General features: G+C 48.3%; 1 protein-coding gene across 4 annotated transcripts; it reads left to right on the top strand.

Annotated features, from left to right (window-relative positions):
• Positions 1 to 540: 540 nt before the first annotated feature.
• tnika (TRAF2 and NCK interacting kinase a) lies at positions 541 to 22,871 on the top strand. Of its 4 annotated transcripts, none has more exons than XM_085932631.1 (35): positions 541 to 872; positions 3,774 to 3,839; positions 10,478 to 10,534; positions 11,230 to 11,355; positions 11,637 to 11,747; positions 11,998 to 12,088; positions 12,397 to 12,527; positions 12,607 to 12,661; positions 12,937 to 13,015; positions 13,090 to 13,265; positions 13,868 to 13,934; positions 14,006 to 14,204; positions 14,309 to 14,425; positions 14,960 to 15,046; positions 15,321 to 15,518; positions 15,580 to 16,005; positions 16,483 to 16,647; positions 16,763 to 16,996; positions 17,063 to 17,169; positions 17,265 to 17,380; positions 17,450 to 17,547; positions 17,644 to 17,667; positions 17,955 to 18,023; positions 18,102 to 18,208; positions 18,287 to 18,383; positions 18,452 to 18,598; positions 18,682 to 18,778; positions 18,849 to 19,019; positions 19,095 to 19,238; positions 19,307 to 19,441; positions 19,548 to 19,648; positions 19,737 to 19,886; positions 20,994 to 21,153; positions 21,236 to 21,375; positions 21,581 to 22,871. In XM_085932631.1, exons 1-35 carry the CDS (start codon positions 816 to 818, stop codon positions 21,662 to 21,664), a joined length of 4,389 nt encoding a protein of 1,462 aa, XP_085788757.1. In that variant the 5' UTR covers positions 541 to 815; the 3' UTR covers positions 21,665 to 22,871. The 4 variants fall into 4 exon arrangements, with proteins under 4 accessions (XP_085788757.1, XP_085788756.1, XP_085788759.1 ...); XM_085932630.1 differs by having other exon boundaries at positions 17,432 to 17,547; XM_085932633.1 differs by lacking the exon at positions 15,580 to 16,005 and having other exon boundaries at positions 17,432 to 17,547.
• Positions 22,872 to 22,955: the final 84 nt, after the last annotated feature.

Raw genomic sequence — 22,955 nt, 5'->3', positions numbered from 1 at the left:
CATTTTGAGTTAGTATGTCACTGGAAATTGTCTGAAAAAAACCATGATTTTTATTTTATTGATTCATTTTTAAAATTTACATATAACAATAATAATAATAAAAGTGACTGATTAAAAACAGAATTAAAAGGTTCATCGTAACTATAACATAATTTCAATAAAAATATACGATATAACCCGGCTTAAAAAAAGAATGGATTAAGAAAATACAAATAAACTTGATTCAATTCAAATAAAAAATATATATTTCCATTGTAATATAATGATCTGATATATTTAAATTGATCAAATATTTTAAATAAAAACAACAGACATACTGATCGTCAAGAAATGAAAATTCCAGTATTAATCTGTATTTTAAATGTTTTAATATAAAACAAATCGAAGAATACCTATACTGAACTGTCTTTCACACTTTATTATGGTTTCCGATAATAATAATAATAATAATAATAATAATAATAACTCGCAAGTCACATGACGCGTTGAAAGTGCGAGACTCCCTCCTTTTTCGCCCCTCCCTTTCCGCTCTCCATCCGCTGGCTGTCTGTCACCGCACACGGAGCGGCGGCGCGGCGGTGGCTCACAGTCACACACTCGAGCCGACCCGCGAGGCAACACGAGCGGCTTCTGTTTCCCCTCCGTCCCGCTGACATGAACCGGGAAGCGCTCGCCTCGCTTTAACTGGAGGTCGCCCTGCGGAGAAACATTTAACGCCAGGACCACCAGCATTACCTTGGAGCTTTTTTTTTTTTTTTCATTATTATTGAGCTTTTATTTATTTTTTTCATCTTTCTTTTTAGTGTGACTCCGCCATGGCGAGTGAGTCCCCGGCTCGGAGTCTGGATGAAATTGACCTGTCTGCTTTGAGGGTGAGTTCTTACTACTTGGGTGCACCTGACACAGGAACCAGCAAGTGCATTCAAAGCCAAAAGTGTGTATTATACAAGTGCTGTGTGCGCTGGGTACGTTTTTCTTGCTGACCTGGATCCTTGCTAATGCCCCTTAAACCCACCCGAACTACAAATTGTACATTAACATTGCAAAAACATGCAACATGATGAAGAAGAATTTCAAAACATCTCATGAAGCATCCTCAATGTTTCACTTCAATTGATTGTGCTGGACCCGCTTGCGATGCCGGCTTTGGCCACTAGGGCATAGTAAAATGCAGCAATGCAGATAAAAACATTTTCACAACTATTGTGACAAGCTGCTGTCATATTAGTAGTTTCTTTTCCACAAAGGATAAAGAATCTACGCACGTGTATGTCATTTTCTTTGGACACGAGTTGCCTCGTCACTTGTGTTCAGATATCCGTTGCGTAAAAAGTTAGAACAGCGACTTTGATCCTAAGTGTTAAAGCATCAATTATAATTTCCTTTATGTGTTAAGATGGCGGTCAGCTAGCTGTTTGCCGCTAACGCAATAATGAGCTGGTGCGCACACATAAACCAAGGACAGAAGCTCGGCCGTTTGCCTCTGACACATATGCTGGCTTTTTAAACCCAAATAACAACAACCCCCCTCCCTCCACACACTGTCATCTGAGTGTACAGTCATCCACGGACTAGACAGGAAGTAGGTCAGCTGCATGGGTCTGATGCGGGGAGGTGGGGGCCGGGGGGGGGGGGGGTTGTGGTGGTGGGAAGGGGGTTGTGTGTTTTTTGTCTCTATTTGCACTCAAAGATGCAAAGAAAGCGAGTGGGAAGCACAAGTGGATTTTGCTGCTTACTGCCGCTGTTAATCTTGTAACTTTCTCATGTTTGCTATCGAATTTTAGAGGCAGGATGGCACCCGCCTTCCAAGGTTCTGGGTTTGAATCTCAACCCTGGCCTTTGTGTATATATGTGGCTAATTTTAAAACCAATTCTGGTATATGGTGGAATAATATCAAATATTCATTCACATAATGCTTACAACAGCAAAAATATCAATTACAGGCAGATTTTACAATACTGTTTTGAGACTTTTGGTCCAAAGAAAAAACAAAAAACACTCGTCGAGACCCCAGACCCAATAGCCATCTCAAAGCCCGCTGCCCACCGAGGCCGCATTCCTCGGCACCGCAAACGCCATGGCAACGGGGCCACGGCAGCGCCCGGGGGCTTACACAAGGCTTATTCATGAATGGCCGATATACTGTATGCGAGTTCTTCCTCCTCTTCGCTCAGCCGTGACGTCCCATCTCCGCTTGACCCATTTGGAACCCCCTCCCACTACTCCGTGATGGACCACCAGATTCAGATCCCGGCCTAGAACTTGAAACTCAAAGCACTTAGCGGGTGAGCCGGATCACAGTCCGGTTGGACATCCTGGAAGGAATCTGCCAATCGGGCCCGACGCGGCGGGCAAACTCTGTCACGGCTTGTTTTCTGGTAAATGCGTGATTAAGACTCGATTCCCGTGCGATGAATAATGCAGCGGCGAGATGTGGGCGGGATGTGCAGGGAATTTAGACCGGGTGCCTCATCACTTTTGTCTTCCGAGTGCAGACCACCAAATCCCACTTTGCCGCCCGCCATCAAGACTGCGTCCATCCTCTCAAGGCTCTTCGATTTAATCCGCCCCACTTGTGTGTAATTCATTTTCCCGAGACCAACAAGTCGATGCGGCGGGAGGACGAGGCTAAAAACAGACGGGAGGAGTTTTTAAATAGTGCTGATTCGACATCCAGTGAGGTTTCTAATGTGTTTGTTCACAAGCATGAAACTAGCTTTTTATTTTTTTACTTTATTGTAATAATTTTATATAAGCGACATGAGGAATTAAGCTTCACAGATTTATGCATCAGAGTAATAAAAACTTTCCAAAATATTTATGAATTAAAAAACAAATGTTCTAATCACTTATTTCACAATAACACTTTTGCTTTGCACATTTGACTTGCTAAAACGGCCCAGCGCTATTTATTTTACAAGATTTATTTAGGAGAAAAAAAAACCCACTTTAACTTGACAACCCCCTTGAATGAGAGCCTTAGATGGACTTGAGAAGGAAGCCCGGGTAGAATAGCGGCTATTGTTGGAATGCCGTAGCAACGGGCACCAGATTGGAAGAGGGAGGTGTCCATGTGTGTGTGGGGGGGGTCAGCAAGTTTGTCACACTTTCCAGTCCGGTCTCAGCCGCCTGTTGCTTGCGTGTCACCTTTATTAAAAATCCTCACTTCTTTGTCATGAATCCGTACGACCACGCTAAGTGGAATGAGCCTTTAACGCGCTCCTAGCAACCACTGTCAAGGAGCCCCGCGTAAAGACTTTCACTTAGCGTGTTGGCGTGCAAAGCGTCTTGGCTAATTAACTCGGAACTCCGGAGGAGCTGTCGGGACCCGGCGGGGACTCTCTGCTCGTAAAGCGAGAATGCAAAATGTCTTCGTGTGCTCACCGTGAGAACGCTTCGGTTTTTACGTCCCGGCTGATTGAAAATTCGATGAACACCAATCACATCGATTATTCTGCAGGAAATGACAGAAAAATGCATTCCAATGTCAATGTTAAAGCCTTAATCACCACCAATCGCCTCTATTAGATGGTTAGCTTATCTGTTGTAATCAACACATGCTATTGTTAGCTGTTATTGTTAATTTTACCTTCGCTCTGGAAAGACTTTATTTCACTCAATTGCCACAACTTTCCGTTTTTACATGAATACCTTCTGTGTTTATGCAAGAAATGACCTTAACTGCCATCAATCGGCTCATTTTCATAGCTGCTAGAAATAACAACCCTAAATGCTAAACGTCGCCATGGTTCTAATAGTGGTGTCTTCTCAGGACCCTGCTGGCATCTTTGAGCTTGTGGAGCTGGTTGGAAATGGCACCTACGGCCAAGTGTACAAGGTAAGACCATGTCCATTTTGTGTGTGTGTCAGGCAAGGAAGGGGAAGTGTGCCCGCGTGAAACAGGAAGTGTCTGCGCTCAGCTGTTATTGTGTCGCAACATCGCCGTTAAATCTGGTCCGTGCTGGAAAGTCACAGCTCATTTACTGGCTACTGACTTTTCATGTTATGCTGCCCCTGGTGGTCAAGGCGAGCACACCCGAATGAGCCGTTTCGATTCTCACAAACACCAAATTGAATTCTATATCGACTGTTAAATCATGTTGGTTGCAAAGAAAATATGATTGTCACCTTTCCACACTTTCCAGTGCCTACTTTTTTAAATTCTTGCACAAACAAGCTGAGATACTTATTTTTCCACATGGTTTATATAAATAAATAAATGGATAAATAAAAGCATCAACACTGGAGCAACAAAAAGAAAAGCACTCTATTAAAAAAAAAAAAAAAAAGGCTCCGTCTTGGCATCCATAAGCCCAAAGAGGATCATCATCTTGTGAGCAGCTCAATCTGAGAGTGTAAGAAGATAAATTGACCTTCAGTCTGGTGGATATTAGTTGGGTGAAATGCCGCTGCCGCCGCTGAACCATTTTTAGACTCTGAGAAAAGGAATATACTAGACTTAATTCTCTCCGCGCCGATCAATGGAACGTCCAAAGTCGATGGAAGGGCCTCCGATCGGAAAAGTGCCGATCAAAAGATGAATCCAACACGGCCGTGACGATGAATCGATTCATCTCGATACACGAATCGATTCATCTCAATACGTGGGCCTTTTAAATCCAAACCACATCTCCGATTGTGTGCTCCTTTCCATGTGACGTGAGATCATTTGCGCTTTCCTTCCTTATCAACGCTCTTTCCATTTACCCCGCTATCAATAAATAATCAGGTTTTTTTTTTTCTTTTCATCCCTTTTGGGGGAGCGAGGGGGGGGGGCGAAGCCTCCCTCGTGAGCAGTTCTTGAGCGAGCAGCCGACGGCGTGAACGTATCAAATAGATGCACTCTATAGAACTTGCACTGGCTGCTCTAAAAGGCCCATAAATAGAGAACACGGGTAATGGTGAATAATTCAAGGCTTTCTCCTTCTTCCACTCTCTCGCTCGCTCGTACTTTCTCTGCCGCAACACCTCGCACTTCTCGCAAGAAAAGCTATCTCAAACATGTTTGGCTAAGAAATCAAGAAAAGATACAGCCCCGAAATGCAGCACGATTTCCCCCCCCCCCCCTCCTCCTTTCCACCGCAAGACGACTTATTGATCGGCTAATTGATTAATTACACCGCCCGCTCGTTCCCGCGGGGGAAAGTCATCTCTCTCTCCCTTGATGGGCTCCAAGGACGAGTGGCGAGCGCGACCAATCGCGGCCGAGCGGCGTGAAGGATGTCGCCTCGCCCGCCTCGCCGTCCTGTTGGCTTTTAACACGCGTCGTGCCAGTCGCCTTTGCATAATTCACACGCTTTCTCCATGCGGCAACGAAGCAACCAAAATGAGAAAAGTCTCATTCTGACTGATTTTTTATTTTTTTTTATACTTCCACTTTCCATTATTGGACAATAACGCCAACTTCCCACACACGAATCCGACAAAAAAGTAGATTCCCCAAATAACACCTTGTAATTAGATGCTGTCACGGAACAGCAAGAAAAAGCGTCCGCCTCTTGAAGTCTCCTGACACCGTGTCGTTTTCTGCCCCCGTTGTCGTTTTTCCACACGTCGGCGCTTGCATGAACACACACGCACGCACGCACGCACACGCTTCGCTCTCCCGAGTCCTTATGAATGAGCCCTGAACCGTGACCGAGGTGGATGCTGCTTGTTACCGTGGGAACAGCAGATGTGCCGATTCTCCTACGACGCACCTGCCGGCGCATTCATTAGCCCGTTTTACCCAAGGCCACGTGGCCCACTTACCCACAATGCACCACGCGCGGCCGTCACCCGGTCAATTAGCCGCATGTGATGCCCAGAACCTCTTTTGTTGTTGTTTTTGCTGCAATACAACACACGCTATACCGCAGAGTCGCTAGCTGACCTCTGGGTTTGACCTCCGGCGCCACGGGAACGTGACGCCACTGTGCCGAATCCACTCGCCGCCACCCTGGTCTTCTCTCCTCTCGTTTTTCTTTAGCCCGGTCTGCCGACGTGGGCGTCGGGCAAAACGTTTGTCATCGGGCAGGGTTGACCCCGAGTGAGGGTTAAGTGTTACTAAATGAGCGAATGAGAGAGGTAGTGCACTTGTGACCCGATGGGTCTGAACCAGTTAGCGAGTCGCTGATGCGCTAACTAGCTTGGGAAAACATGGCGGCAACACCTTACAGCTAACAGGGAAGTGGAAGAACACCATTGCTGCTGCTGTTCGAGTGTTACTCCTTTGCTAGTTACGCTAAAAATACATCACGGCTAATGTTGCGCCGCATTGCTAATTATCTTGCCGTAGCGTGAGCGGTCGCTGACAGTAGGGGGGGGGGGGCGGTGCAGCCCGCCGGTGACTGATTAGACTTTCAGGAGGCTTTAGCAGATAACATCCTCAACACGTGCCGCTTGTCTGCTCGTACACCGACCCACACCTTTCGCCATCAATAAAGTAAAGCCAGAAAAAAAAAATCGCTCTCTTCCTTCCAAGTCTCTTCTGTTCTTCCATATTGTCACAGCTCTCCCTTTTGAACGCGTCTCTTTCCCTTTCCTTTTCCGTGAGCCGCCTCGGGCCGCCTCTTGTGTTTCCTTGGCAGTATTAGATTGGAATGGAGGCCTTTGTCACTTTTATTTACTGCTTCACTGATTCCACAGCAGTGTGTGTGTGTTGGGGAGATTGCAGGTGTCTGCGGCGAGGTGTGCTTGCCACTTTGATTGCTCCCTTATTTCTTTGCGTTGGGCGAGGCAGAACAGTGTTTTTTGGGGCCATTGGTTTGGCCAAAGTGGCCGTAATTCCCCGGCACCTGCTGCAGAGCATGATGGGAGTGAAGGTCAACGGAGTTCAGTGTTGACGCTCCGGGGGGTGAAGGCTGAAACATTGCTGTCACAGCTCCGTTACGCTCAGATGACTTCTGCCCTCTTTTCCTGTCGAAAAATCTGATGAAAGTCTTCCGACTCCACTCGGCTCTTTCGTTGGCCGCTAGCTAGCTTGTTTTTCTGGCGCAGGTTTCAGGAATATTGGCCTGTAAAATGACCAAAATAAAAACATTCATCTGTGAACTCATAAATGACTTTGTCTTAAATGTCAATTTGACTTTTTCCCCTCATATTTTGGATGCCTTTATGGCTACTGAAGTGACACACTGTTGACTTTTTACGCTTGGCAAAAGCAGGACTCGCAACATACATTTTTATAGTCTGTTAGCCTTCGCAAGCTAACTGCTACATCAATACAATACATTAAACAATTAGCAAGAAGCTAAGGCATTGTTTTACGCTAACAGCATTTACAGTTGAATGCTAATAAATTTCCGATACGCTAATGTTGCCATATCGAGCGGCCCCGCGTTGGGATATCGTTCAGCAAATTATGATCTCATGTTTTTGTTTATATGCGTGGATTACCAGTATGGCATGGATTAGGATTAGGATTAGGGCATAACCCACTTCCTCTCTTGACAAAGAGTTACTCGTCGACAGTTTAGCCAGCGCAAGTGTTCATTCATGTTTTTCTTTTTCTGGGTCGTCATTTGTGGGGAAATGCTTTGCATTTCTTCTTCAAATTCAAACACCATTTTTTATTTTTTATTTAGTGGAATGGATTCATGGCATCAAACTTTGTCATCATCCAAACGTCAATTCCTTTGCTTCCTTCCTCTTCTCTCTCTTCCTTCCTGTCCTCTGCCTCACCTCGCGTCCTAACTTGTGTGAGGGGACAGCTCTTTCATGCAAAGTACACACCCGCATTGTGTGTGTGTGCGCGTGCACGTGTGTTTAAATTTTATGCCCGGCCAACACTGTTGCTAAGCTACCACAGGAAGTGTCCTGCATAGTAAATGTGTCCTGGTGATAGTGTGTGTGTGTGTGTGTGTGTGTGTGCGCGTGCATGCGTGTGTGTGTGTGTGTATAACTGACTTGGCAAGGGCACGGACACTCGTGCACTTCAACAATCAAAACACACACACACACACACACTCGGATATCCAGCAGCAGGTTATATTAAGGCAGTGGCAGGCATCCCAGTCACACATGAGAAAGAAATCCTTCCTTCGTCCTGCAGCCACCAGCGCATGGATTGTATATGTGTGTGTGTGTGTGTGTGTGTGTGCTATCCTTAACCTTCAACTCCATATATGCTAGCAGGGCACATCGTAAAAGTGAATCATCTCATGCACACATTGAAGTTCATCTTATGCATCCCATGGCACACACACGCTAGAATTTAGACCAGCTAAAAGCAGCTCTCGCTTGTGGCAATATTGCTGAGGTGTCTTGTGCATTTTATTGCATTCATAACAAAAACAAAGTATCGCCATCATATTATTCATCAAGAATAAAGAATAAATCGGCTGTGTTCGCTCCCACAATGGCGCAGATGGCCATTTCTACCACGTGGAGGTTTTGTCACACTGCAACCAAATGTCAAATTTCCAAAGCTAAATTGTGAAACATTTACGTTCCCGTCATTGCGTGTGGGCGGAGCACGGCCGTAGTACGATTTCTACTCTGACTCCCACGGTATCGACTCGCGTGGGCCCGGAGGCTGATTGGATATCAGTTGACTGTCAGCTTCACAAGCGCGGCCATCCGAGCGGAAGGCGCTTTTCCGATTGGCTGCGTTATCACGCTAATGCACCTGGCCTGCCAGCTTCGTCGTTGCTTTTGGGCAGCTGGCGTGACTGACATGTTTTCCTCTCGACACATTTGATCAACAATAACTTGAACGGGACTCCGTGAAGTTCGGCGCCGGAATCAGGGCGGAATCAGCTGCTTTTTGTTTTGCTCATCCGCACATGAGCAGTCACAAAAGGAGATGTGACGCCTGGCTTAGCCCGGCCCGCCCCGACCTGACCCGGCCCGGCGTCACATCTGCTCGTCGCGCTCTGAGCCTAAGGTTGTTTTGCGGGAATTAGCGTCGGCGTGCGCCGAGACGTCGCCTCTGAGCTGCGACACAATAAGAGGGGCTCGGAAATACGAGCGTGGCATTTAGGGACGGAAAGCCAGCCGTAATGAAAGAGGGGTTAAGAGGGTTGGATAATGAGAGGGAATCAGCGGGATAAGAGTGAGAGGGAAAAACTGGAGATTTAGGTCAGAGAGTCCCAAACGGAACGGGCGGAGGATGGGGATGAGCATCAGAACCACTGAATGGGACCAAATAATGGCCAAGATTAATATTGTGTGTGATGTCTATGTTTCAATTCAAAACAAATATGTCTGACTTTCTGTTCAACCCCCCCAAAAAAAAAAGATACTGGCAGGTACTTTGGTGCCAATCCAAAATCAGATGGTTGGGCTTCGGAGCAGGCCTGCCCCCTGACGGGTATCATTCTTGTTCCATCTGGCACACGGCGAGATGAATTTCAAGCCAGGCGACGCTGGCGGCTTTTGATTTTGCAGATTTGAAGGTCACGAAGAGGACATGTCCGCGTCAGGGAGACAGAAAACGCTCTTCATTTTTTGTCGACTTAAGATGCTAATTGTCTTCATTGTTTTTGCTTTACGGAAGACAAATGGCTCTGCCGATTTTTCGACATCACCGGCGGGGAAAAAACAAGGTTGAACTTGGTTAAGGACAAGTCAAGGCAGATCTGACTGCTAAGAGGCCGCCATTCTTTTTGTGGGCCGCCAACAAAGCCGGCCCTTGTGCCCTTGGAATTGGGGCACTCTGATCCTAATGAGCAATTCTTGCCCAGATTTTCCTCTCGTGGATTCTTTCAGCGTGAGAACAAGAACCATCCAAAAAAAAAAAAATCCTGCTGGCTTTGCTTGCCGCTCGATTGTTGTCGTCGCCATCGAATCTTAACTTTCATTTTTGGAAGAGTTACACAGAAAGATGAAATTGGACCACTCCGCCTTTTCCGCCTTCTTTTTATGAATCGATGGCTAAGCATCCGAACCTTCCACGCTGCTTTTTTAACTGGGGCAGCCCCCCTCCACTTTGGCTTCTTCTCACAGTGACCCATTGGTGGAAGCCCCCAGGGGGCGCTTTCGAGTTCGACCCCCAAAACGCCATCTGCTTTTGAGCAATTCCTCCAGTCGTATCCTTGTTTCACTATAATGTTAACCATAACAGTATACGATGAATCACAATTGCATTCTGGGAAATATCGGAATCAACGTCTGGTCCGAGTTCACTGTAACACGTGAACACAAAACCGGCATATTCATTAGTTCAATCCAGACGAGTTAAAGTGATGCAATTTACGGTCTTAGCATCTTTAGCCTCGTTAGCATCATCTGCATTGACCCGCTTCGGCTTCCGGCATACCCCGAGGCTTGGGGTAACCTCGATAAGCTGCCGTGATACCTCTGGCCCAGTTCTTGCAGTCATTTTCTGACTGACTGAGCCATCGAATCAGAATCGTCACAACTCAAATGACCTGTTGACCGAATAGCACAGACTGGCAAGTCGGCATCAGTGGATCCTGGGGAAAACATTTGCATTTAAAAAAAATAATAATCCGAATTTTATTCTATTTGTTTCCCTTTTTTGTCTTTCTGCAGGGTCGCCATGTTAAGACAGGCCAGCTGGCAGCCATCAAGGTCATGGATGTCACCGGGGTAAGCACACGCTCAACACACACACACACACACACACACACACACACACACACACACACACACACACACACACACTTTCTCTCACATAAACCGCCAACTCCCACGATTATACCACCGTGTCATCTAATTAAGAGCGATGAGTCAGTGGCAGCGAGGAAAATGAGGACAAGCCCATCGCCATGGTAATATTAGCTGCTGCTATCAGGGCAGAAGTGTGGTCTCAAGCGTGTCTGCAAAGCAGAAGAGAGGGATCTCAGTTATATTTAGAGACTACACTCACTACTCAGCGCAACCATGAAGCAAAAAAAACATCAGTGGCTTTCTTTTTTGTTTTTTTCACCCAGAGTGCCTTCGAAATTGCTGGATCAAAGCCGTATCTTAATATATGGTATTTATCCTCAAAATGCATCCATTGGCCTTGTATCACCTGGAGACAATGAGATGGAGATAAACCTGTTTGTCATCCGTGAAAAAACAGTGGGCCTAAAATTGATCCCTGGGGAACACCATAAGTCATTTTTATGGGAGTCGTTGCTTTCACCACACGAGGATGGGAAAAGTGAGTGAAGTCCTGACATGTTGGCATTCCCGAACACATAATTAAAAAATCCTGGGGGGGGTCGTTCGCTGGCCAACTGTGTTCTGCAAATTACTAATGTGTTGCTTTTTGCTTTGTGTGTGTGTTTGCGTCACAGGATGAGGAAGAAGAGATCAAAGCGGAAATCAACATGCTGAAGAAATACAGCCACCACCGCAACATCGCTACCTACTACGGAGCGTTCATCAAGAAGAACCCCCCGGGGATCGACGACCAGCTATGGGTGCGCTGTTGTTACTCAACTTCAGATGGGGAGGGGCGGGGCACATGGCGCTCATGACTAAACCGAAGGTATTCCCACGCTACTCGGAGCTCAGGATCAGCGCGTGTGCGTGTGTAAACAAGGCGAGTCGTGAGCCGTTAATGCTAGCAAAAATGCGACGCTAAGTTTGGTTGGAAAAACAACGGCGGGCCTGTTGTCCTCAATGAATGACCTCCTCACAAATTCAATTTATACTGTGGTGATGAACAAGGTGACGGCATCCACCTTGTTATTTTCCGCAGCTGGTCATGGAGTTCTGCGGCGCCGGCTCGGTGACGGATCTGATCAAGAACACCAAGGGCAACTCTCTGAAAGAGGATTGGACGGCCTACATCTGCCGAGAGATCCTCAGGGTGAGCGGCGTTCGGAGTTCCCGCGGCGACCAGATGCTCATCTGGCCCGTTTGTGCTGACAGAACTTTGGCTGGCTGATTACAGTTTGATACGACTGCTTTCCTATTCAGACGCGACAATATTTTTAAAAGCTTTTAGTGAGGTGCCGGTCGAGGTCCTCTTGAAAATGAGCCTCTTTCCATCCTGGTAATCATCTCCACTTGGCTCATGGCACTTGCGTACTACACTGTGAGTGTGTGTGTGTTTTCAGGGCCTGACTCATCTCCATCAGCACAAGGTCATCCACCGAGACATCAAGGGACAGAACGTCCTGCTGACGGAGAACGCCGAGGTCAAACTAGGTGGGTGTCGTCGCGTAAAAGCCACTTGGCGAAACGGCCCCGCTGATTGGATGGGCCTGAAGTGTGTGTGTGTGTAACTTTTGGCTTATGGCCATTTACGACGACAGTCTGCACACTTTCATTTTTACCTCCCCGCTGTAAAAAAAGTTGAACAGGCATCTTAATTGATCTTTTATAGATTCGTTCGTGTTTATGAGTCAAGACGATTTTTGATTGTTGTCATCAAATTTTCATCTATTTTTTTGGGACTTAGTTCAGCCCGTGTACCCCGTAGAATGATTTATATTCTCGTACATTGTCGTGCGTAGTGGACTTTGGCGTTTCGGCCCAGTTGGACCGCACGGTGGGAAGGAGGAACACGTTTATCGGGACGCCGTATTGGATGGCGCCCGAGGTGATCGCCTGCGACGAGAACCCCGACGCCACGTACGACTTCAAGGTGCTTTGAGGAACTCGCGTGGGACGTGTTTGACGTCTTGAGGGTCACCTTCGGAATTAACGCGTTGCTCTCTTTGCAGAGCGATTTATGGTCACTGGGCATCACGGCCATCGAGATGGCCGAAGGAGCGCCGCGTAAGCCACCGTCCGTCCGTCCTTCCGTTCTACGAGTGCAACGACCGCGATGACATTGTTCTCAAAATCTGTCTTCAAATCACTTAGCAACAACAACAACAAAAAAAGGCATCAAAACAAATTATCCAGAGGCAGGAGTAAAAATGTATTATTGTGACGTTTATGACCCATTTTGAAGACAGCAACGCAGCCCCCAGCACACTCAAACTTTGTCACGCAGTAAACATCCAGCGAGGAGCCGTTTTTTGGTAAGAATTTCATGTGTCACCCCGCAGCGTTGTGTGACATGCACCCCATGAGAGCCCTCTTCCTCATCCCGCGGAATCCCGCGCCAAGACTCAAGTCAAAGAAATGGTGAGAAATGAATTGACACACGCTCGTTCTCCGGAACATTCCAGCAGAAATACCTGAACTGTCATTGTTGTCAGGTCGAAGAAGTTCCAGCTGTTCATCGAGAGCTGCCTGGTGAAGAGCCACGGCCAGAGGCCCAGCACCGAGCAGCTCCTCAAGCACCCTTTCATCAGGGACCTGCCCAACGAGAGGCAGATCCGCATCCAGCTCAAGGACCACATCGACCGCACCAAGAAGAAGCGAGGCGAGAGGGGTGAGAGAGAAGTTGTGTGTTATCTGAAAAGAAAGCTTGTGATGCTCCATAGGGATGAATTCAAGTGGTCCAAGAATGGACCCTTGTGGAACTCCGCACGTGATTTCACTTCAAATCACTGATATGCTCATTTTGCCACGGGAGTGTAAAATAAGAATCGCTGTAAAATCCATCGGGAAATACTCTGATCATTTTGTAGTTCTACGTAAACAGAAACAGGCGACGGTACGAAAATGGATTTTGAAACAAGACTCGTTGCAGCAAAGTAGCCCCGAGGACAATTTATACACACTTCCAACTTTGTCACGCAGTAAACATCCAGTGACAGACCTCAGTTCCGCTTTCAACGAGCAAATGATGGCCTCGCCTCGCCGCGCCGCCGCTGCGTCATTCCCGAGCAGATTAATCGCTTCGTGTCACAAACGCTGTAAGCCATCTGATGATGTATAGAAAGTTTTTGGGGTGTGTGGCAGAAGGTGGAAAATAATGCTTGAGTTGACTGAGGATTTGGCAAGGTCAGAAAGGATTAATCGAGCGTGGGAAAAAAAGACGGCGGTTTTGATCTCTGCGGGTAACTCCACGTGTCTCTCTCCCGACATCAGACGAGACCGAGTACGAATACAGCGGCAGCGAGGAAGAAGACGAGGAACGAGACACGGGTGAACCCAGGTCAGCGCCGGCCCGCAAACAAACTCATCGAACACAAGTTGAAACGCCACGTCGTCCTCTTCTCGTATAAGCTCCATCATTAACATCCCCGGCGAGTCGACCCTGCGGCGGGATTTCCTGCGCCTGCAGCTGGCCAATAAGGAACGCTCGGAGGCGCAACGACGGCAGCAGTTGGAGCAGCAGCAGAACGAGGAGCACAAGCGCCTGCTGCTGGCCGAGAGGCAGAAGCGCATCGAGGAGCAGAAGGAGCAGCGGCGCCGCCTGGAGGAGGTCGGTTCAAATTCGGAGAGGCCGCTCGTTGTCGACAATACTTTTAGAATTTCATTTCTCCTGCCTTGGTGCCAAGTTGTCCAATGAAAAGTTTGTTTCCACAGCAGCAGCAACGCGAGCGCGAGCTGAGGAAGCAGCACGAAAGGGAGCAGAGGAGGCGATACGAGGAAATGGAGCAGCTCCGTAGAGAGGAGGAGAGGCGGCATGCGGAAAGAGAACAGGTTGCTACCAGCTAGAGTCTTCAAAAAAAAAAAAAAAAGAGCCCCTAAGAAAGTACAGCATTCTTTTGTGGTGTAATTCCAATGTTGGCCACTAGAGAGAAGCTCAACATGTCGTTCTGTCAAGCTTAATTTGAAGGTAGAAATTTGTGCAAACAGTCATTATTTCTAGCTCGGCCTACTTTTTTTCTGAAGATTAGCAGTTTTCTCCCATCCTGCTTTTTACGCCTACAGGTTCCTTATATTAACAATCATGCATGTATTTTGTGAAATGAATTTAATAGTTTTGAAAAACAAAATTGCTCACTCTACTAACACTGTACAATTTGCTCTCAATAATTTTGAAATGTGCGTTTGAAGACCTTAAAGAAATCCGTGCTGTTTAAAAGCAATGCCTTGGAGCACCACCCCTGTCCCTGTTCCAGACCATCTCCTCCTCCTCTTTCTCTTTCTGCATCTAGATGTCACTAACGCTAACATTTCTCAACATTGCTGCTGTTTTATTTTATTTTTTTCCCCCCCTCGCACGCTGCTCAGGAATATATCCGTAGGCAACTGGAAGAGGAGCAGAGGCAGTTAGAGATTCTCCAGCAGCAGCTTCTACAGGAACAGGCGCTCCTGCTGGTAACCTGGCTCAATGTTTACACGTCCAGTGCAGCATCCTTCAGAGGGTTCTTTTTTTGTTTTGTTTTTCCACCTCCAGACCAAGCATATTATCTAACCCGAGTCATCTATCCCAAGTTTAGCCCGGGTAGTTAGTGGAAATTCTGGCAGTCTTTGTTCTATGTCCATTGAAATGCATTTTTGCTTTGCCTTCTTTCATCCGCTCATCCCCCTTCTGAATTGTGCTCGGTTCATCCGGCTGACGTTTTGCCCTTATTTTTTCCTTCCCTCCAAGGAGTACAAGCGCAAACAGGTGGAAGAGCAGCGGCAGGCCGAGCGTCTGCAGAGGCAACTCCAGCAGGAACGGGCCTACCTGGTCTCGCTGCAGCAACAGCAACAGCAGCAGCAGGAGGGGCGGCAGGCGGAGAAGAAACAGCTCTACCATTACAAAGACGTCCTCCATCCCAACGACAAGCCGGCCTGGGCTAAAGAGGTTGGTGATGAAAAGCGCGCTGAGATAAGATAGTTAACGCTTTCAGAACTTTGACTCCCAGGTGCAAGCGCAGGTTCAGCGCGGTAACCCGCCTCGCTCGAACCTGCGCCATCATCAGTCATTCAATCAAGCGCCTTCATCCCCGGCCCGCCACGGCCAGGCCCGAGCTCAAATCCCTAGACGCACGCCGTCCGTGGGCGGCCAGATCCTCCGCATAGCGCTCGACTCCGAGGTGCCCCTCGACCCGGGGCTAAAGCGGGAGATAAGTCAGCAGGTCAGGGAGTTGAGGGCTCAGAACCGCAGTCAGAGGAAGCGCAGCCCGACCTCCGTCAAGGAAGACGTTAAAGCGCCTCGTAACCCTGAGAAAGAAGCTTCCGGTCCCGTGCCGCTCAGACAGTCCAAGTCCCCAGGCAGGCCCCTCTCTGCTCCCAGTCACGCTGACATCTCAGATGTTCTTACTAAGGCCCCAGCGCAGGTCCAAAAACTGGTCAGTGCTCGCCGCCACCCGTCCGCACAACTCCGCCGTAGACTAGAAGAAAACATAGCCAAAGGTTTTTCTCAAACTTTTTCTTCTAGGTGACAATGCTAACATTTCTCTGCCTCCGTAGAACTAAACAAAAAGCTGCCATTTTGTTTCCCGACTAACAAAATCCGTCACTGTAGCTGCGTAGAGCCGCATGCGTAATGTAGCTGTGACGACCCAAGTCATAATCTTAAATAATCCCCCCCGATAGATTATGAGCTCGTGAGGATTTGTAAAAATCCTCCCAGGGGGATCGTTCCCGTTGCGCATGCGACGTGACCCCAAGGGGGACTGAAAGAAAACAGCAGACCATGACGCCACTCTTGCAGGCTTTTACTTTGATTCATTTGATTTGTAGTTTTTGGCGAGTCGTCGAAAAAGCAGGTCTCAAACGCCCCCGTCGTTGGGCTGTTGAGTGACGGCAGTGTGTGTGTGTGTCAGGTGGAGGAGAGGTCTAAGCTGAACAGGCAGAGCTCTCCGGCACTTCAGCCCAAAGTGTCGAACCGGATCTCCGACCCTTCCCTCCCTCCCCGATCCGAGTCTTTTGGTAGCGGCGGCATGCAGGCCGCCCGAACTCCACCCGTCCACCGTCCCGTTGAACCCCAGGTGTGTGTGTGTCCTTGTCACGGTCTCCCTCAGTCCTCCTTTATTTTATTTCTCACGGTGCACTCTGTCTGTATTTCCTTCTTCTCAAATTTCGGCTTCTTGTTCTTCACCTTAGATGGCCCACCTGGTTCCGGTCAAGACGCACTCCGGCTCCATGTCGGGTTCTCAGTCCCTGCAGGACCAGACGGGATGCGCTCTGAGCGAGGGCATGGTCCTCAGGCCTGACATCCCCCGCCAGAACTCTGACCCGACTTCTGACGTCCAAAGTCCACCACTTTGTATCGCTGAGCGAGAACGGACCCGGCTAAGAGAGGAAGACCTGACCCCCAAGCTTCGAGAATCCCAATCGGTAAGACCTTCCTTGACGCATCACCAGCAGTGAATGAACTACTATGTGTGTTCATGGTCTTCCCAGATCCCTCAGAGGACCACCTCCATCTCCCCAGCCTTGGTCAGGAAGAACTCCCCCAACGGCGGTGTCGGTTCCGGGCCTCGAACAGGCTCTCAGTTTACACGAGCAAGGTCTTTAGGCTTTGTCCGGGATACTGCACACAATTTTATTTTCACCCTTGATCTCTTCTTGGAATATCTAACTTCTCCATATCTCCCCGCTTTAGTAACCCAGATCTACGCCGTTCCGAGCTCTCCCTGGACGCCATGCTGCAAAGAACTTCCTCCAACTCGTCGTCGTCGTCCTCGCCTTCGTCCCAGGGAGGCTCGGTGGAGAGGAGAGGTAGTTTTTTTTCTTCCGCTCGTAATTACCAGATGTTCCCGATTGTTGTAGTTTTTCTCCCACCGACAGGTCAGAGCAGGCAGGAGACGTCACCGTTGGGAGCCAATCAGGAGGGCAGATCCAAACAGGAGGAGGGCCGCGAATCAAGCCGACCCAGCAGGCCCGCGGTGAGTCCCCGTGCACAAACACACCTCCAAGTTTCTTGCTCAAGTTTAGAAAATTGTTTTGGCGAAACCTTTTCTCTGCCTCCCTCCATCCTTCAGAGCTATAAGAAAGCCATAGATGAGGTTAGTGAGCCCCTTTTTTCCTCAGTCGTGAGTGCCCCCCCCCCCCCAGGATGGAATGTGCGCATGCGTCACATCAGCCATGGAGCATCTGTGACTATCTCCCAATCCGTCGTCATGGTTACCGGTTGCTCAGGTGGCATGGCCTGGTTTAGCACGTCAAAGAACGTCTCCACCTTCACGACCGCCTCCCCATGTTGTCCTTTCACTCTTGCGGGAAAAAAAAAAAGAAAGTTTTGTGACGGTTCACTTGGAGTGTTGGGAAAAAACTTGTGTGTCTTTCTTTTCAGGACCTCAGCGCTTTGGCTAAGGAACTGCGAGAGTTGAGGGTCGAGGAGGGGAACCGGCCTCCGGTTAAGGTGCGCTCGCCAGATCACGCTAAAAATCAACTTATTTTATCAATTCAAAAAATCATAAGCGCTTTCTTTGCGACAAAGGTGACGGACTATTCTTCGTCCAGCGAGGAGTCGGAGAGCAGCGACGAGGACGGCGAGCCGGTGGGACACGACGGCACCGTGGCCGTTAGCGACATTCCTCGTATCATGTGAGCTGGGCCATCTTGTTTCTGCTTTGTTAGAAAACGCATCATTTGGACTTGAAAATATTTTTTTCATTTCTGCAGGCCAGCCGTGCAAAGCAGCGGCGAGTCTTACGGAGGACTGAGCGAGGGGGCGGAGCCCTACAGCAACTCCAAAGATGGCACGCTGGTCATGAGAGAGGTGACCACCGACATAACACGTCAACACCAAAACGAGACCATCTCCGACCGCATTTTTTATTTTTCAAGGCCGAGGAAAAGAGGAGAGGCAGCCACGCCGAGAGCAACGGGTTTGGGAATCACGGTAACCACGGCAACCTACCCGACCTGGTACGGCAGAGCGGCTCGCCCACGGGCCCGCCCACCGCCCTGCAGGAGTTGGGAGACATGCCCGAGGTCCTTGAAACGCATTCAATCGCACTCCCGCTTCCAGAAATCCGAGGACACGAACGGCATGTTTTCCTTGTTCCGTCTCGCAGTTCGGTCTTGGCGGTTGCAAAGCGTCCTTCACCCCGTTTGTGGACCCCCGCGTCTACCAAACGTCCCCGAGCGACGAAAATGAGAACTCGGCAGCCGGTGAGGGTTTATCTCCGAGTCGATGATCCCGAATGCGTCGTCGTGACCTTCGTCCTCTTGGCTGTGGCAGCCATGTTTGCCAGCGAGCTGCTGCGGCAGGAACAGGCCCGCCTCAACGAAGCCAGGAAGATCTCGGTGGTCAACGTCAACCCCACCAACATCCGACCGCATAGCGACACGCCCGAGATCCGCAAGTACAAGAAGCGTTTCAACTCGGAGATCCTTTGCGCCGCGCTCTGGGGTACGTCTCGAAACTTAAGCTCCGCCCCCTCCATCCAAAAAGCTGCGTTACCTTACCTTGCTCGCGTGCCTTCAGGTGTGAATCTTCTGGTGGGGACGGAGAACGGCCTCATGCTGCTCGACCGAAGCGGCCAGGGAAAAGTTTACAACCTGATCACCAGGCGGCGTTTTCTTCAAATGGACGTGCTGGAGGGCCTCAACGTGCTCGTCACCATATCGGGTAGGTCAGATTTAGAGGCGTGGTCTGTTTTTTACGCAGCTTCAAAACAAACTCGCGGCTACTCTCAGGGAAAAAGAACAAGCTGCGCGTTTACTACCTGTCCTGGCTGAGGAACAGAATACTGCACAACGACCCGGAAGTGGAGAAGAAGCAAGGCTGGATTACCGTCGGAGAGCTGGAAGGATGCGTGCATTATAAAGTTGGTAAGCGGGAGCTGCATGGATTGTAGCCTAGCCTAGCCTAGCCTAGCGAGTCGTCACTGCACTCGAGGACTGGAGAATGCTTCTCATGCGCGTGTCATGGTTTCAGTGAAGTACGAGAGGATCAAGTTCCTGGTGATTGCCCTGAAGAACTCGGTGGAGATCTACGCCTGGGCCCCCAAGCCCTACCACAAGTTCATGGCTTTTAAGGTATGGGGGCTCCCTCTAGTGGTGCGTGAAGGGATTTTTCAAAACGCATGGAAAAGAGCACAGCGCGCTTCCGTTTGTTGCTCGGCAGTCGTTCGCCGAGCTGCAGCATCGTCCTCAGCTGGTGGACCTGACCGTGGAGGAAGGCCAGAGGTTGAAGGTCATCTACGGCTCCAGCGTGGGCTTCCACGTCATCGACGTCGACTCGGGCAACCCGTACGACATCTACATCCCGTCACACGTAAGTTGGGAGTTATCTGAGCATGATTTCAGGGGATATCATTTTGTCCCGTAGTGACAGCTGTCAGCTCTCCCGCAGCTTGGCGTTTTGGCTCGTCTCTTTGCCGAGGGCGCTTAAATAGTTGTCAGTCCATCACTGGTCACACGCGGTGCGCTAATTTGGTCTTCAAAAAAGATTCGTTTGGCTTATGCATAAAATGATTTGATTTATTTTATATTCGAAGCAGGGACTCTTGAGATCTCCAGCCATGGCATAATTGACATCCGCCTCCTCTCTCTCCTGCCAATTTTGTTTTTCTTTCAGTGCGCCAAAGACACCAAGGTGACACGCTGCCCTCCGTCCGTCCGTCCCGACTGTCTTTTGTGTAGATGTACAGATAGATGTCTAGCTCATCAAAACGCCCCCTAGTTGAAGCGCACCTAGCAGTCAAAAATAACGGAGGTGATCAAACTCATCTCGCCCCCTACAGCACAAGATAAGAATTGCAGTACCGCGAACTAAGAAACGTCAATGGAATAGAATTTATTTCACTTTCATACTTGAAAAAAAACGTTTTTTTGTCATTTTTACTAAATTTTCCCGTAATTTTCTTGGGCTGAGATGAGTTTTGTCGCTACTCAGTCGTGTGTTTGTATTGAATTTCTCCTTTCATGTTCATATTGTAGCATTTTGTTGTTGTTGGCTACCCTACTAATCCATCTCGTGTTTTGGTCTACATATTTTTAAAATGCATTTTTGGCTTTTGTCTTCCCGAGATAATAGTTTGAATGAATTTAAGAACAAGCAGTTATGAAGCTAAGAGAAGACGGATTAGCAATCACAAAAAAAGTAAGGTGTGCTGAAAAGCAAATAATTGTGAAGCTGAGAAAGTCTGAGAAAAAAAACACCTGCAAATCCTTTTTTTGGTGTCAAACCCAAACGTATTACAGGAAGCTTTTAACTACGCTTATGCCTCAGCGTCAACAAACCTGCTTACAGAGGATTTAAAAAAATAAATAAAAAATGGCTTAAATACCCCACAGGGATATTTTAATCGGATCGGATTTACGATTACATTTGACGGGTTTTTAACGCCCTCCGATGTATGTGTGCATTTGTGCGTGTTAGATTCAGAGCCAGGTGACGCCGCACGCCATCGTGGTGTTGCCCAAGACGGACGGCATGGAGATGCTGCTGTGCTACGAGGACGAGGGCGTCTACGTCAACACTTACGGCAGGATCACCAAAGACGTTGTGCTGCAATGGGGGGAAATGCCCACCTCTGTTGGTAAGTGTGTGTGTGTGTGTATGTGTGTGTGGGGACATTCAAGGTATTTATTGTAATTGGTTTTTTTTTTCTCGTTCTGCAGCCTACATCCACTCCAATCAAATCATGGGCTGGGGCGAGAAAGCCATCGAGATCCGCTCGGTTGAGACGGGCCACTTGGACGGAGTCTTCATGCACAAGAGGGCCCAGAGACTCAAGTTCCTGTGCGAGCGCAATGACAAAGTACGGGCAGGAACAAGAACTTTTCTCAATGAACAATGAGGGTTGAAGTAAAGTGCAGGAACAAGAATTTTGACCAAACTCTGGAACAACAACTCATGAACTCAAGTTTGCATTGCAGGAACAATGACTTTGCCACAGCAACCTGCAGGAACAGGAACTTTGCTGAAGGCATGGCAATCATTTCTCTCTTTCTGTCTCTCCTCAGGTGTTCTTTGCATCGGTGCGCTCAGGAGGCAGCAGTCAAGTGTTTTTCATGACCCTCAATAGGAACTCCATGATGAATTGGTGATGGCCCCGCCCCCTCGGTCCATTGGCTGTTGACCTCTTCCTCCTTTTTGCACACACACTTTGTCCGCTCCTCTTCCTCCTCCTCCTGCCGCTTTGCCCTCATGACTTGAAACAATCACCTACAGGGCAGCAGAGGGACCACTTGATCTTCTCCTCTTCTTCCTCCTTCTCTTCCTCCTCCCGCCAATCCAAAAGATGACGTCCGCGTCCCTTTACGGCAAAAATCGCACTCTTCCGACCAACCTCCTTCACGGCCTCCCTCCTTCCGTCTCCTCTTTGTCGTCTTTCCACTCTTCAAAGGTGCTGCATCAGACTTGAGCTGTCAATCAACAAAGAGCGTCTGTGTGAAACTTTACAGCACACGCCTGTCCCCCCCCAAAAAAAAAAAAAAAAAAGATGTGCATACATAATTCCGAGATTGAAATCTCAGTGAGGGGGGGTCTACGTATTTTTTATTGTAGTTGCGTTGGATTCGCGCTAACACATTTGGAATTGTTTGGTTAATTATCGCTAGTGACAGACGAGCTAACGAACACCTCAAACCATGTCGTCGTGTACTGTACTAAAAAAGGCTGTAGATGCACAACAGGCTAACGCTTTAGCAATAAAGAGCCAAGCGGTCTTCCCACTGTGCGCCGACGTGCGTGCGTCCTTTATGTGTGTGTGTGTGTGTGTGTGTGTGTGTGTGTGTGTGTGTGTGTGTGTGTGTGTGTGTGTGTGTGTGTGTGTGTGTGCGTGTGCGTGTGCGTGTGCGTGTGCGTGTCCCAGTCATCACACTGAGGACTCGCAGACAAAACTACTGTAACGTTTTATTTTTGCCGTGTGTTTTCATTTTTCTTTTTTTTTTTTCTAATCATCCTGTTTGAGGATTTGTTTTGTTTTGTTTTGTAAGAGACACTGGAAGAGAAATAAATGCAAGAGTAGAGCCATGATGCTGCTGCGTATGTTCTTGAGTTGGGGGGGGGGGGCAACGTATAATAATGAAAAGCTCCTTGTGTGTTTGTCCGTTCGGGTCATTACACTGAGGACAGAAATGTGAGCGTCAGACTTTGGCCACCTTGTGAGTGTATCATTAACTAGATGGAGTGATTGAGTTTGCTACTGAAATGTGGAATTTTGCCACTTGTATTAATTAAAAAAAATAAAGTACAAATTTGATTGACACTTCATCCATTTTTTTTTTTATGCGATGCTGGCTTGTACAAATTTCAAGTGTACCTTTGGGGGTTTACTTCTAATATCCTTCATAAAAATGCAATTCTGCAGCATGCATGCACATTGGACATTGGACA

Source organism: Syngnathus leptorhynchus, chromosome 15 (genome assembly GCF_054491065.1).
Source record: "Syngnathus leptorhynchus isolate UIUO chromosome 15, UIUO_Slep, whole genome shotgun sequence".
Classification (NCBI taxonomy): Eukaryota; Metazoa; Chordata; class Actinopteri; order Syngnathiformes; family Syngnathidae; genus Syngnathus; species Syngnathus leptorhynchus.
The sequence above is the reverse complement of the archived record's forward strand: the minus strand, read 5'-3'. Positions and strand labels throughout refer to the sequence as shown.